Source organism: Geotrypetes seraphini, chromosome 9, assembly GCF_902459505.1.
Source record: "Geotrypetes seraphini chromosome 9, aGeoSer1.1, whole genome shotgun sequence".
In the NCBI taxonomy this organism is placed as follows: domain Eukaryota; kingdom Metazoa; phylum Chordata; class Amphibia; order Gymnophiona; family Dermophiidae; genus Geotrypetes; species Geotrypetes seraphini.
Window position 1 is genome coordinate 168291344 of NC_047092.1, and position 13428 is coordinate 168304771.

Here is a 13428-nt window from a genome sequence, read left to right on the forward strand (position 1 = left end):
ATTCCATGCTCCCCTCTCCATCCCAACCCACTCCTTCCCCATCCCCCATGCCACACTTTCACCCTTCTTCCTTTACCTCTTTAAAATCTTCACCAGCATGAGCAGCTGCTGCTCGCATTGGCGTTGGGTTTCCCTCCGATGTCACGTCCTGGCCCCACGACCCAGAAGCGATTTCAGAGGGAAGCCCGGCTGGTGCGAGCAGCAGGCCAGAGAAGTTGCTCGCACTGGCGAAGGTTTAAAGAGGGGGAAGGGACGATACGTGCATGGTGGAGAGGTGCCGGCGCTCACACTAAAACAGCACCCGGGGCGGCCTGATTACAGCTAACATGTGGTACATTACCGTGTATTAACTGTTAATGCAGCGCACAGGCCCCGATTCTTTGAACACTGCCATAAAGATAGTCACTGAGGAATATGGCACATAGTGCATGAGTTAGAAACATAGAAAAATGATGGCAGAAAAGGGCTATAGCCCATCAAGTCTGCCCACTCTACTGACCCACCCCCCTAATTCTACCCTCCTAGAGATCCCTGCCCTAATGACCCATCCCCATAACCTGCCCTCTTAGAGATCCTACATGGGCATCCCATTTATGCTTAAAATCAGGAACGCCGCTGGCCTCGATTACCTGCACCGGAAGTTCATTCCAATGAGCAGCCACTCTTTCAGTGAAGAAATACTTCTTGGTGTCGCCATGAAATCTCCCGCCCCTAAGCTTTAGCGGATACCCTCTTGTGGCCGAGGGTCCTTTGAGAAAGAAGATATCATCTTCCACCTCGATGCGACCAATGATATATTTAAAAGTCTCAATCATATCTCCTCTCTCCCTACGTTCTTCGAGAGTTAGGCACCATTTATAGAATTGTAGGCACTGGTAGGTGTCAAAATCTTAGGTGCCCCCTATTTATGCCAGGGTTTTCTTGGCCTGAATACCAGCACCTTAGGAGCAAAACATACCCTAGATATGCCCTTGCTCCACCCCTAAACCATGCCCGCTTTCTGGTACGCTCCTTGGCCTAGTCACCTGCCTGAAAGCGGTAAACACCTGCCACCCAATTAATTTTAATTCTTGCCAATTATGAGCTCATTATCAGCGCCAATTAAGCCTATTAAATAATTAATTTAGGTGCCTAGATTGGCTGGGCACGCCAAATTAGGCACCTCACTTCAGGCGCCGTTTACAGAATTAAAGTCACTTTTAAACCTATTATTACGTACATCCACACTGAGGACTCAGTTCTATACATGTCGCCTATAAAAACACGCTAAGCACCATCGCACAAACGGCGCTCAATGTTAGCCGTTTATAGAGTTGCGCTTAATGCCAGGATCTGCACCTAACTTTAGGTGCAAGAAATGACACCAACTAAACGCTGGTGAAAATCCTCACACCTAAATTAGGTACAGATCCACCTTTATTCTATAACAGCGTTCATATATTACAGAAAGGCCCTCAATCCACCCATAACCATGCCCCCTTTTTGGAACCATGTATAAAATGTACGCGCAGATCCCGGCGCCTAAAAATATATGCGTAAATTGTAACTGACGCCAATTAGTATGGTTAATTGATTATTTGTATCCAATTATCAACCCTAATTGGCTTATTGCACTATTAAACTGCATGCAGAAATTGGGCATGTGCCCAAATTTCTGTGTGCAATTTTTAGCGCCATTTATAGCATTAAGTCATGAATGTAGCAAACCATATATATTGTATAGATCCATGGTGAGGCCTCACTTGGAGTACTGTGTTCAATTCTGGAGACCACACTACCGTAAAGACATGCTGAGGATCGAGTCGGTTCAGCGAATGGCCACCAGGATGGTCTCGGGGCTAAAGGATCTAACGTATGAAGAAAGACTAAAGAAGTTGCGACTGTACTCACTTGAGGAACGAAGAGAAAGGGGAGACATGATTGAAACGTTTAAGTACATCACGGGTCGCATTGAGTCGGAAGATGATATCTTCTGTCTTATGGGTCCCTCGACCACCAGAGGGCATCCGCTGAAGATCAGAGGAGGGAAGTTTCAAGGAGACTCCAGAAAGTACTTCTTCACCGAAAGAGTGGTGGATCAGTGGAACAAACTCCCACTGCAGGTTGTTAAAGCCAGCAGCGTGAAGGATTTTAAGAGTAAATGGGATGCTCACGTGGGATCTTTAAGGGAGTAAATTCGGGAGTGAATACTTTGGAATGGGCAGACTTGGTGGGCTATAGCCCTTTTCTGCCACTATGTTTCTATGTTTCTATATAGGAAAATGGTGGGCATTCAGCCAATAGCATGCATTTATTTGGCCACTAACATACACCATCTGCAATATTTTAATTTGAAAATGATTTTTATTGGATTTGCAAATAAAAGAAGATTCAAATGGCCAACCTTTGCAACCAAGTTCCAAATTTATTTTTTTAACTAATAGTCTGAGAGCATGTTTTATCTCCTCCCTCACCATTATCCAACAAGATAGATTATAGTGCTACCTAGGGTTACCATATTTTCAGAGGAAAACCCCAGACACATAGCCCCACCCTATTCCACCTCCAGCCCCGCCCCATTCCGTCTCTGGTCCCGCCTAGTTCTGCCCCTGGCGCCACCCCCAGCAAGCCTCCTCTCTTCTGCAACGAGTCCCGGTCACTTCTGGAGAGCCTGGAGCATGTGCAGATATGTGTGATGTCATCCACGCATGCTCAGAGGCCCTTCATATGCGGCCGGAGTTCGTCGGGGCTTTCCAAAACCCAGACAAATGCCAAGTTTTGAAAAGCCTGAAAAGAGGACAGGTCTGGGTTTTCACAGACATCTGGTAACCCTAGTGCTACCCTCCCCAACACAGGAAGTAACAGTAAGTCAGACCACAGCCCTATGTGAGATGTCAGGCTCCCTATCACACCCCTAACCCTTTCCACCTTATAACTGTGTCTACCCCCTCCCCAAGTTACTGTAACTATAATATTTTAATGTAGCTTAGTCATAGGGGCCCAGAGTTTATAAAATGTGATAAATGCAGTATATCAAAGGTGAAATGTTGCACTTTGTAGATCTTTCAGTTCTATGCTTAAAAGATGGCATATTGCATTGGGACCATTTCTGAAGTAATAGCCGTAAGTAAGAGATTAAGGAACATTGTGCACACATGACCACCAGCGGCACCATTCCAGAAGTTTCATCATTTCTGCAGAGAGAGAAATGAACTACACTTCTCCCTCCATATTCGCAGCTTCAGCAATCGCAGTTTCGATTATTTGCGGTTTTTAGCTGGCTGGCCCCTCCCCCCCCCAAATCAGCTTGCATAGAGAAATCGCCGATTCCAATCGTTTACAGAGAATAACGCCGATTCCCGCCACTTTCTTCACCGTGTTTTGCCTCTCTTTCAGGAACAGGCCGGGTCTCCCACCATGTTCTTCGCGGTTTCAACATATTCACGATGGTTTTTAATAGAAAACAGCGAATAACAAATGAGAGAGGTATTTGCGGCTTTTCTGTATTCACGGGTCTTTTGATCCCCTATCACAGCGAATACGGAGGGAGAAGTGTACATCTCCTATAAAGTCACACATTAGTTTTCACTCCTCAAGATATCACTTACCTTGTCTTTCGAGAAGCTAAAAAGCAGCTTTCGCCCCACCATGAACTGGACAGCTATTACACTGGCCACATTTCCTTGCAGAAGGCCAGTTGGTTTCGAAACAACATATGGATTCCACAGGCAAACTTTGTGATCAATACCAGCAGTAGCTATAGAGCAACAGAAAACATCATATATTATAACACAAATTGGCTATTGTGTGGGTAATCTTGGGGGGGGGGGGGAGCTTAGCCAGAATTAAACTGGATAAGTGCCTATAGTCAGCCCTTAACTGGTTAAATTAACTGGCCAAATAAGACCATATAATTAACAGTACTATCTTTGGCCAGTTTAACTTAACCAGTTAAGGACTGAATATCAGCATTTAAGTTGGTTAAGTGCTGGCAGCCCACAAATACACAGATATCTAATGCAAGTATCCAGGCATGGTCCTATACTAAACTAAACTAAACCTTAAGTTTGTATACTGCATCATCTGCACAAAGATAGAGCTCGGCACGGTTTACAGGTAAATTCAATAAATGAGGGAAGGACATAATAAGAAATTAGAGGTTTTGAAGAGGGTAGCTAGCTTTACATTTTCAATAGATAGCTTTACGTTTTGGAGAAAAGCCAGGTTTTCAGATGCTTTCGGAATAACTGGAATGAGCCTAGGTTCCGCAGCGGGGCGGGGAGGTTATTCCAAAGCTCAGTGAATTTGAAGAAAAGGGATTTCCCTAATTTACCTGCATACATGACGCCTTCTAATGAGAATGAGAAAGAGAAAGAGAGAAAAAAAGAAGAGAGAGAGAAAGAGACAAAAAGAGAGGAAGAGAAATGAGAAAGAGAGGAAGAGAGAGAGAAAAAAGAGAATAAGAGAGAGAGAAAAAAAAAGAGAGGAAGAGAGAAAAAAAGGAGACAGAGAGAGAGAGAAAAAAAGAGAAAGAGGAAAATAAATTAAACTAAACCTTAAGTTTGTATACCGCATCATCTCCATAAAGATAGAGCTCAACATGGTTTACAGTTAATTCAATAAATGAGGGAAGGACATAATAAGAAATTAGAGGTTATGAAGAGGATAGCTAGCTTTACATTTTAAATAGATAGCTTTACATTTTGGAGAAAAGCCAGGTTTTCAGATGCTTTCGGAATAACTGGAATGAGCCTAGGTTCCGCAGCGGGGCGGGGAGGTTATTCCAAAGCTCAGTGAATTTGAAGAAAAGGGATTTCCCTAATTTACCTGCATACTTGACGCCTTTTAATGAGAATGAGAAAAAGAAAGAGAGAAAAAAAGAAGAGAGAGAAAGAGAAAAAAAAGGAGAGAGAGAAAAAAAAGAGGAAGAGAGAAATGAAAAAAGAGAGAAAGAGAGGAAGAGAGAAATAAATAGGAAGAGAGAGAAAAAAAGAGGAAGAGAGAGAGGGAGAGGAAGAGAGAGAAAAAGGAGAGAGAAAAAAAGAGAATAGAAGAGAAACTAAACTAAACCTTAAGTTTGTATACCGCATCATCCATAAAGATAGAGCTCAGCACGGTTTACAGGTAATTCAATAAATGAGGGAAGGACATAATAAGAAATTAGAGGTTATGAAGAGGATAGCTAGCTTTACATTTTCAATAGATAGCTTTACGTTTTGGAGAAAAGCCAGGTTTTCAGATGCTTTTGGAATAATTGAAATGAGCCTAGGTTCCGCAGTGGGGCGGGGAGGTTATTCCAAAGCTCAGTGAATTTGAAGAAAAGGGATTTCCCTAATTTACCTGCATACATTATGCCTTTTAACGAGGGGAAAGATAGTTTGAGTTTGTGGGCGGATCTGGTAGTGTCAGGTCTCGAAGAATTCCAGGATATACTGAATATCTGAGCATAATTTTGGCAGCTGTGATCACAGTGGCATAGCAAGACCTAGGGCCTCTTCTATCAAACTTTGATAGCAGTTTTTAGCTCAGGGAGCCGCGCTGAATGGCCCGCGCTGCTCCCGACATTCAAAGAGTTTCTTTGAACGTCAGGAGCAGCGCAGGCCATTCAGCCCGGCTCCCTGTGCTACAAACTTCTATCGCAGTTTGATAGAAGAGGCCCCTAGTATTTTGGGTCCCTAGTTAACTTGGGGCTCCTTTAGACATATAAAATACAGATGTGCTTTTTTTTTTAACCTTCCTGTCAGCCCCTCTTCCCCTGTGCATCCAACATCTCTCTCTTTATTCCCAATCTTCCACCTACAGTCCAGCAACTCCCGCTCTTTCTCTCTCTCTCTGAGCTCCCCTCCCCCTCCATCCCTCCTTGTTTACCTGAAAGTAGGGTTATCATTTTTTTTGGGTCGTAAAAATCCGGACATATGGCCCCGCCACTCCCAGTTTAGCCTCCAGACCCGCCCCCACAAACCTCCTCTCTTCTTCCCTGACAAGCTCCCGCTGCGTCTGGAGGGCCTGAAGCATGTGCGGATGTGTGTGATGTCATCCGCACATGCTCAGATGACCTCCAGACATGGCTGGAGCTCATTGGGGTTTTCCAAAACCCAGACAAACTGCCTTATTTTGGAAAGTCCGTCCTGGACCCCGGACAGTTCTCTAAAACGAGGACATGTCTGGGTTTTCCCGGACACTGGTGGTAACCCTACCTGAGAAGTGTCCCTTGTAGCCATTGCAATTCATTTTTCCTACTTGTGCTGGCCTCACAAACTTCTTTCTGCTGCATCCTGCTAGCAAAAAAACAGGAAGTGATGTCACCGGGGGCAGGACATGGCAGAGGGAAGACTGCGGGGCTGGTGCAAGTGGGAAAAATGAATTACTGCAGCCACCAGGGACACCTCTCAGGTAGGATTACCAGATGTCCGGGAAAATTCAGAGCGTCAAGGAGAGGGGAATGAGGTGCTGCTGCTGGGTGGGTCTATGCTAATAGAGGAAGTTCTCAACTGAAGTTTTTCTCTCTCCTGTTTTGTGTTTTTTTTTGCAGTTGACCACTACTGGCTAAATATGCCCCCTTAGTTTTTCTGCAGCAGCACAAATGTGTATTTTCAAGGTATAATGTCAATCACAAACCAAACCCAGGTGCTGTCCATTAACAGTTACCGCCAGCTAAGACTGGGTGGGCAGCTTTTGTACCCAGAGGTCCGCATGAATGTCAGTACTATCCCTAACAGGCCACATCATCGCAACGTTGGAACCGGAAATGTACCGATCTCCACAGACCTTCTTTGGTGACTAAAAAATTAACAACAAATGATGGAAACTGTCAGTGTGACTATTCTGAATAGACTGGTAAAATATAGTATTTAAAATTGTGAAAACTCTGGTTAATGATGTTTCCCATGTATACTTCCCATGGTCTTATTGGAGAGAAAATTCAATGGCAGGCTGCATTTAGCCCAAGGTCAAAGGTTGCTAAGAGATATGGAACGGTAAATTACCAGTGGTTTAAAATTGAGAATTTTTCTGGCACTGACACAAGTGGATAAAGGTGATCTACAGTTCAGGAAGTAGGAGCGACAGAAAATTTTTAGATGACTCATTGTGTATGTTCAGGGTATATTTAGTGAGTCATTCAGAGTAAACAACATAGGACAGACTGTGCATGTCAGCAATATGGCCTCTTTTTTTTTTTTTTAAGATAAATCTTTATTGATTTTCAAGTAGTAATAGTGCAATACATATGAATCTGAACGTATAACAAATCAAGAAAAGCACTTTGAACTTACAAATATTTGAAAGTAATCTTTTCTCCCCACCTCCTTTACTTAATCAATAATATAAATGCAATTATCCTTCCAATAACCCACTCTTATTTAAAGTAGTAATACATTCCCACCCTGGATGTGTAAGGAAATCAGACAAAAATTAAAGAGAAATGACAACTATATAGAAGCAATAAAAGATGGAAATGGGCCCCACACCAGGTTAAATACATTACTATGCCCCAAAATTTCAGCATTCATTTTTTCATATTTGTAGCTGGAGCATAAGTTCGCCCACCAGAAAGGAAAGTGAAGTCAATCATAGTTCTTCCAATTGCGTGTTATCGTCTGTATGGCTATTCCCATCATAATTAAGAAAAGCCGGCATTTATAATGATCCATAGGGGGTTTAACATGTAATAGTGTTCCACATATTATGACTTCATAAGTTAATGGGATTGATGACTCAAGTACAACATTAATTGGACCCAATATCGACTTCCAAAAATTAAGTATCAAAGGACAATAGAATATCAAGATGACAATGCTAGCATCTATTAGATTTAGAACTGTCCATCTTTTGCAAACGAACTGGGGTGCAAAAAATCCTATGCAACAAAAAAAAAACCATGTTTGTCTCATAGATGCTGACGCTGTACACCTCATGTGGCCTCTTTTTGACTGATCAGCAATGTTACATTTAGATGAATAGATATTTTAGTTTCATTCGGTAGACGTTGCTTCCAGGTGATTTACAAGGCTTTCTTTTTAATGTAATAGCTCTGTTTAGCAATATTTAGATGATTTGTGCATTAAGAATTGATCCGGTAACTCTCAGATTTTCAGTAAATATAAAATATAAACGTGAAGTATGCATGCTACACATAAGACCAAATGGTAGAGGTATCAAGTAGAGAATGACACGGGGACAAATTTGTCCCTGTCCCCGTAGGAACTCAATTTGCTAGTCTTACCTATCAAGTTGAGTCCAGTGTTGTAATCGAAGGCGTTTACTCCTTGACTGATGTTAATAGAGGACGTTCTCAACTGAGGTTTTCCTCTCTCTCTCCAGGCAAGCACCACGGTGTTCCTACTACAATTTGTACAGGAAATAAAGGCTTCCAAATGAGAGCTGTAACTCACTACCATAAAAAAAAAAATAAATGCATTAGCTTCTCATATGCACTACTGCAGATACAACCAAGGTGCTATTGTTACAAGTAAAATCGATCAAGAGTAAAACCAACCTTACTCTGATTTTCAAAACAAGTTTAAGCAACTGTCATCCATATTTTTAAACGTGGTAATGCCACAATTAGAATCAAAATGATCAAATAAGGGATTTCAAAACTTCATCCATACCGACGATATCACCATTTTTATCCATTATAATAATTCTATATAGGAAATATAACTAGACATTACTTATGCGTTTAGATCTTCTTGAAAAATGGGCAAATGATTTCAAATTTAAATTTAACAGAAAAAAAACTAACTAAGGGCCTGTTTTATGAAGCTGCACTAGCGGCTGCGGTAACGGCCCAGAAGCCCGTAGAGATTTAAAGGGCTTCAGGGCTGTTGCCGCGTGGCAGCCACTAGCGTGGCTTCGTAAAACAGGGGGTAAATTTTTTTTTTTTTTATGGTCAAATATATTTTATTGAGCAATCAAGAAAACAACAGAGTAACACAAAAAGTACAAAACCAGCTCAAAGGTTTGAAATATCCCCCAAAAGAACCCCCCCCCCCCCCATTCCCACCCCTGGGTCCTCCTTCCAAACACAAAAGAACAAAGAATCAGAATAGCAAGTTATACATGAAAGGAACAAAAGGATAAGTACAAACAAAAGCATCAATTAAGTATCCGGCTACGAGCCAGAGGGGTCAAAGTAGTCCAGAAAGGTTCCCAAGTGGTCTGGAAAAGACGGCCCTGGCGAGATGACAAATCAGTCACATCCTGGCACTCCCACATCAAGAGAGAAATCATGCGGCTCCTCCAAAGGGAATAGTCCGGAGCCTCAGCTTCAAGCCATTTCAACAGGATGCATTTCAGAGCAATCAGAATAGACCACTTAAGGAAAGCTGCAACTCCCTTGGAACGTGGAAAGTAGTGAGGAATAGTCCCAAACAAAAGCAAAGGGGAACTGCGAATAGTGACATGCCAAAGATTCTCCACAAAAGCAAATATAGCAGTCCAAAAAAGTTGTACCTGAGGACAAGTCCAAAACATGTGGCCTAAGCTGGCTTCCGGAGCCTGACAACGAAGGTAGGCTGCATGGAGACGGAAGTGAGCCAAATAAGCCCTTTTAGGAGAAATATATAAACGAAAAATCAATTTAAAATGTTGCTCCCAAAAGGTAGTGTATTTACGATAAGCAGGCAGTCGACGGACAGCCTGAAGGAGTATATCAGAAGGCAAATCAACAGCAAGATCACCCGACCAACTTTTTTTTTTTTTTAATTTATTTTTTTAATATACCGTCTAGCCCTAGGAGGTTTACATAAGATCAAACATACATAATGCATAAAACAATACAAAATGAAAAACAAACATCAGGATTTAAATTCACAATAAATCTTCGATCAAGGCGAGTCAGACCCTATTAAAAGAGAAATTACGAACAGTTGTGTTTTTAACAATTTTCTGAAAGTTCCTCTATTAGCACATTTCCTTAACTGTCCTACCAGCAAATTCCATAACTTTACCCCAGCACAACAAAAAGGTCATTTCACAAGTTTCTACATAGTTCGGATTAACATTACCCCTCAGCAAAGCTGAATTTTCACAGCGCAAAGGTCTTTTAAGGTAGTAAACGGTCATCCTTTACTTGAAATACTCTGGAACTGTACCGTACAAAAATTGATGACAAATCATCGCAATCTTGTATTGTACTCTAAGGCAGGGGTGTCCAACCTTTTGGCTTCCCTGGGCCGCATTGGCCGAAAAAAATGTTTCTGGGGCTGCACAAATGCGCAAAGGCTGCAGCAAGACAGAGGAGGGAGCCGGCAAGACGGTAAACCCCCAGGGGCAGCAGAGTAAAACACTGCATCGCCCTCGACCAGGCCCGCACAAAATACTTCACTGGGCCGCAGGTTGGACACCCCTGCTCTAAGGGCTCCTTTTACAAAGGTGCACTAACGTTTTTAGCGCGCGCTACCCAAAAAACTACCGCCTGCTCAAGAGGAGGCGGTAGCGGCTAGCGTGCACAGCAGTTTAGCGTGTGCTATTCCGCGCGTTAAGGCCCTAACGCACCTTTGTAAAAGGAACCTTAAATGTCACTGGCAGCCAGTGCAATTGTCGAAGACAAGGTGTAATGCGATTAGCGAACCTTTATAGAAAGATCATATGTGATACTTTGATAATAAATGGACTTACATTTGATGTTGAAAATACTGGGTGCCATATTGGGTACCTATTTAACACTTTAAAGTCTACAGCTATCACCTAAGTTTTCTGTTTATTGTGGAAATTAATAGAGTCTAAGCTACCCCTCCCCCCCTTTTTACGAAGACGCATTGGAGCTAACAATGCCATGGTCGATGATAAAAAAGCCTAATGCGGCTTCGTAAAAGGAGCCCTAAATTTGATCAATCTTCATTTTGATTAGTAGTTCAGTCTATGATGATGGCTAATTAGATTATTGTAACTCAATTTACAGTTGATCGAGTGCCTTCATAAAAGGAGCCCTATGTTTGATTTGTGTATGATTATGTCATGTTGAAAAGTTTTATGACGATATATTGTTGTATGTCTGAAAGGTATGTCTTGTGTATTTATTTATATGTATTTATTGTAAATCAATTTACAGTTGACCGAGTGACTTGGTTTTAGGACAGCCCCAAATATTTCAAAATATGGCTGCTCGCTTGATTAGTATAGCTTACAAATATGAAGAGCCTGTGTTATATTTAAGGTGTGCTCTCACCGACTTATTTATTTTTACAGGGCCTGGCTCCTCCATAAATGCGTAATCTCATTGATCTACCAATTAGAAACTGTAATGCTGCTGGGTGATTGTATTTGACCCTTCATTATCTGCTTGCTAAGATTAAATATAAGCCACTCTTCGATGGAACTTTCGTCTATTAAGATTTTTTTTATTTCACATTTGCTATACTGCAATTATTATACCAGACAGATCTAAGCGGTTTACAATCTAAAAAATAGAGTTCAACAAAGTGAGAAAAACATAGAAATATAGAAAATATTTGGGAGTCATTTTAGATTCTACTTTATCCTTTAAATCTCAAATCAAAGCAACTATTTCGAAAGTGGTTTTTTTAGACTTTGTTTACTTTATAGATTGCGAGATTATCTCTCGGATATGAATTTTCGATCTGTTCTTAGTGCTGTAGTGACTCCTCATTTTGACTACTGCAATTCTCTCTATTTGGGTCTACCTAAATGTGTGATTCAGGCTTTGAAGCTGGCACAGAATGCCACAGCTTGTATGATTATGCATGCTTCTAAATTTGTATGATATCCACTGGCTACCTATTGCTAGTAGGATTGAATTTAAAATTCTCTGTGTGATCTTTAAGGTCCTTAAAGATGATGGCCTACTAGTGGTCGGATTTTTGCTAAAAATACATCAACCAGTTAGATCACTACGTTCTGAGAACATATTGTTGGGAACCACTGCTCTATAGCAAAGACAGTACTCGTTCTGTCACTCATTCTGTTCATCCTCTCTTCAGTTTCTGGTAAATGATATTTTAAAAATATATTTGGTTACCAATTCAATATAGAATTCATTTTAAAATTCTTATATATCACCCATAGGGCATACTATGCTTATTAGAATTTGGTATCCCGCAATTTATAACAGATCATCATAAGTTACAAAACACAAGAAAATCAGTTAAAACAAGAAAAGAACACCATTATCGAAAGGAAAGATCTAATCTAAATATTGAGGAGAGAAAAAAAAAATCCCACCTCTTTTTGTTGTGGTCTCGTCAATGCAGTCTTCTAAAAATGACCTCAAATTAAATGCCAAATTGAAAAAATGAGTTTCCAACATAGACTGAAATTTTTTTGGAAATGAAAGTTCACTTCGAATAACTTGTGGAAGGTCGTTCCAAAGAATGGAGATAAAACGAAAATAGCAAAATTATGAGTTGATTCATAATTTTTGGTGAAAGAAGTACCAGTCTCTGAGAGTCAACTGACCGTAATGTACATGTTGATAGAATTCCTATATTTATGAGCAGCCTTGCAATCCCCGATATTCCTACAAGAACCTTTGAGGTCTCTTCCGGATTTTAGAATGCAGCTGGTGAACCAAGGGAATCCATACATACAAGTACTTTTGTATAGGTAGCACCTTCATTGTGGAGTAACTTACTTAAATTTATTTGTGCTGAAATGTCTATAAAAATTTTTTAAAAATTTTATTAAAAACCTAGCTGTCTTTTTACTAAGTTGTGGCATGCACTAACATGTGCCTACCCCAGGCTAAAAAGGAACCACAGCGGGACATACTCAAGACGTCCCACAGTAGTTTTGAGCTCAGCATGCACGTTCCACATGCTGAAAAATACTTTTTTTTTTAGCACATGTGCGTGTTTGGGCAGGCAGAGAGTAGATGTGCCCTGAACTAATCGGTTTGCACAGCTACATCGCCACACGCTAACTGATTAGCACATGGTTAGCCTATGGCCATTAATTCAAAAAAAATGGAAAATGTGGCCATTTTACAGCCATGCTAACCCCCTCTTTTACTAAGGTGCGCTAGCGTTTTTAGCGTGCGCTGCATTGCTGCGCGCTAACCCTGCACTGCGCGCCAAGAACCAACGCCGGCTCAATGCTGGCATTGGCGTCTAGTTCATGCGGTAATGCAGCACGCGCTAAAACCGCTAGCGCAGCTTAGTAAAAGGCCCCCTTATTTTTTTTTTTTACCCTGACATTTGGGGTTCAGACTATTGAGGAATGGAAGATCTATTAGCACTTTCAGAGAAACAATGAAAGTAATATACTTGTTGAAGTTCATCTAAGGCTATTTCTTAGTCTCTTTTTGAATGAATGAGACAGGCCTGTCTTTTTCTAGTTTATGGCGTTCCTTCCTTAATGTTTTTATATTTGATAGTAAACTGCCTTAATCCGTGAAGGCTGAGCGCTATATCAAATGTTAATAATAACTGTAGCACACGAGAAAAAGGTAAAGCAAAGTTGATAGGCGAGTAAAACATCCAGCATACT

At 41.2% G+C, this 13428-nt stretch overlaps 1 protein-coding gene across 6 annotated transcripts in view; it reads right to left on the minus strand.

The window, feature by feature from the left end:
• WDR49 (WD repeat domain 49) overlaps nucleotides 1-13428 on the minus strand; it is a 93800-nt gene that overhangs the window by 57865 nt on the left and 22507 nt on the right. For all 6 annotated transcript variants that reach the window (XM_033958945.1, XM_033958947.1, XM_033958946.1 and 3 more), the window contains 2 exons: nucleotides 8204-8371; nucleotides 3588-3736 (listed from right to left, as the gene is read on the minus strand). In XM_033958945.1, coding sequence (XP_033814836.1) covers nucleotides 3588-3736; nucleotides 8204-8371 — 317 coding nt within the window. The remainder of the gene's footprint in view (nucleotides 1-3587; nucleotides 3737-8203; nucleotides 8372-13428) is intronic.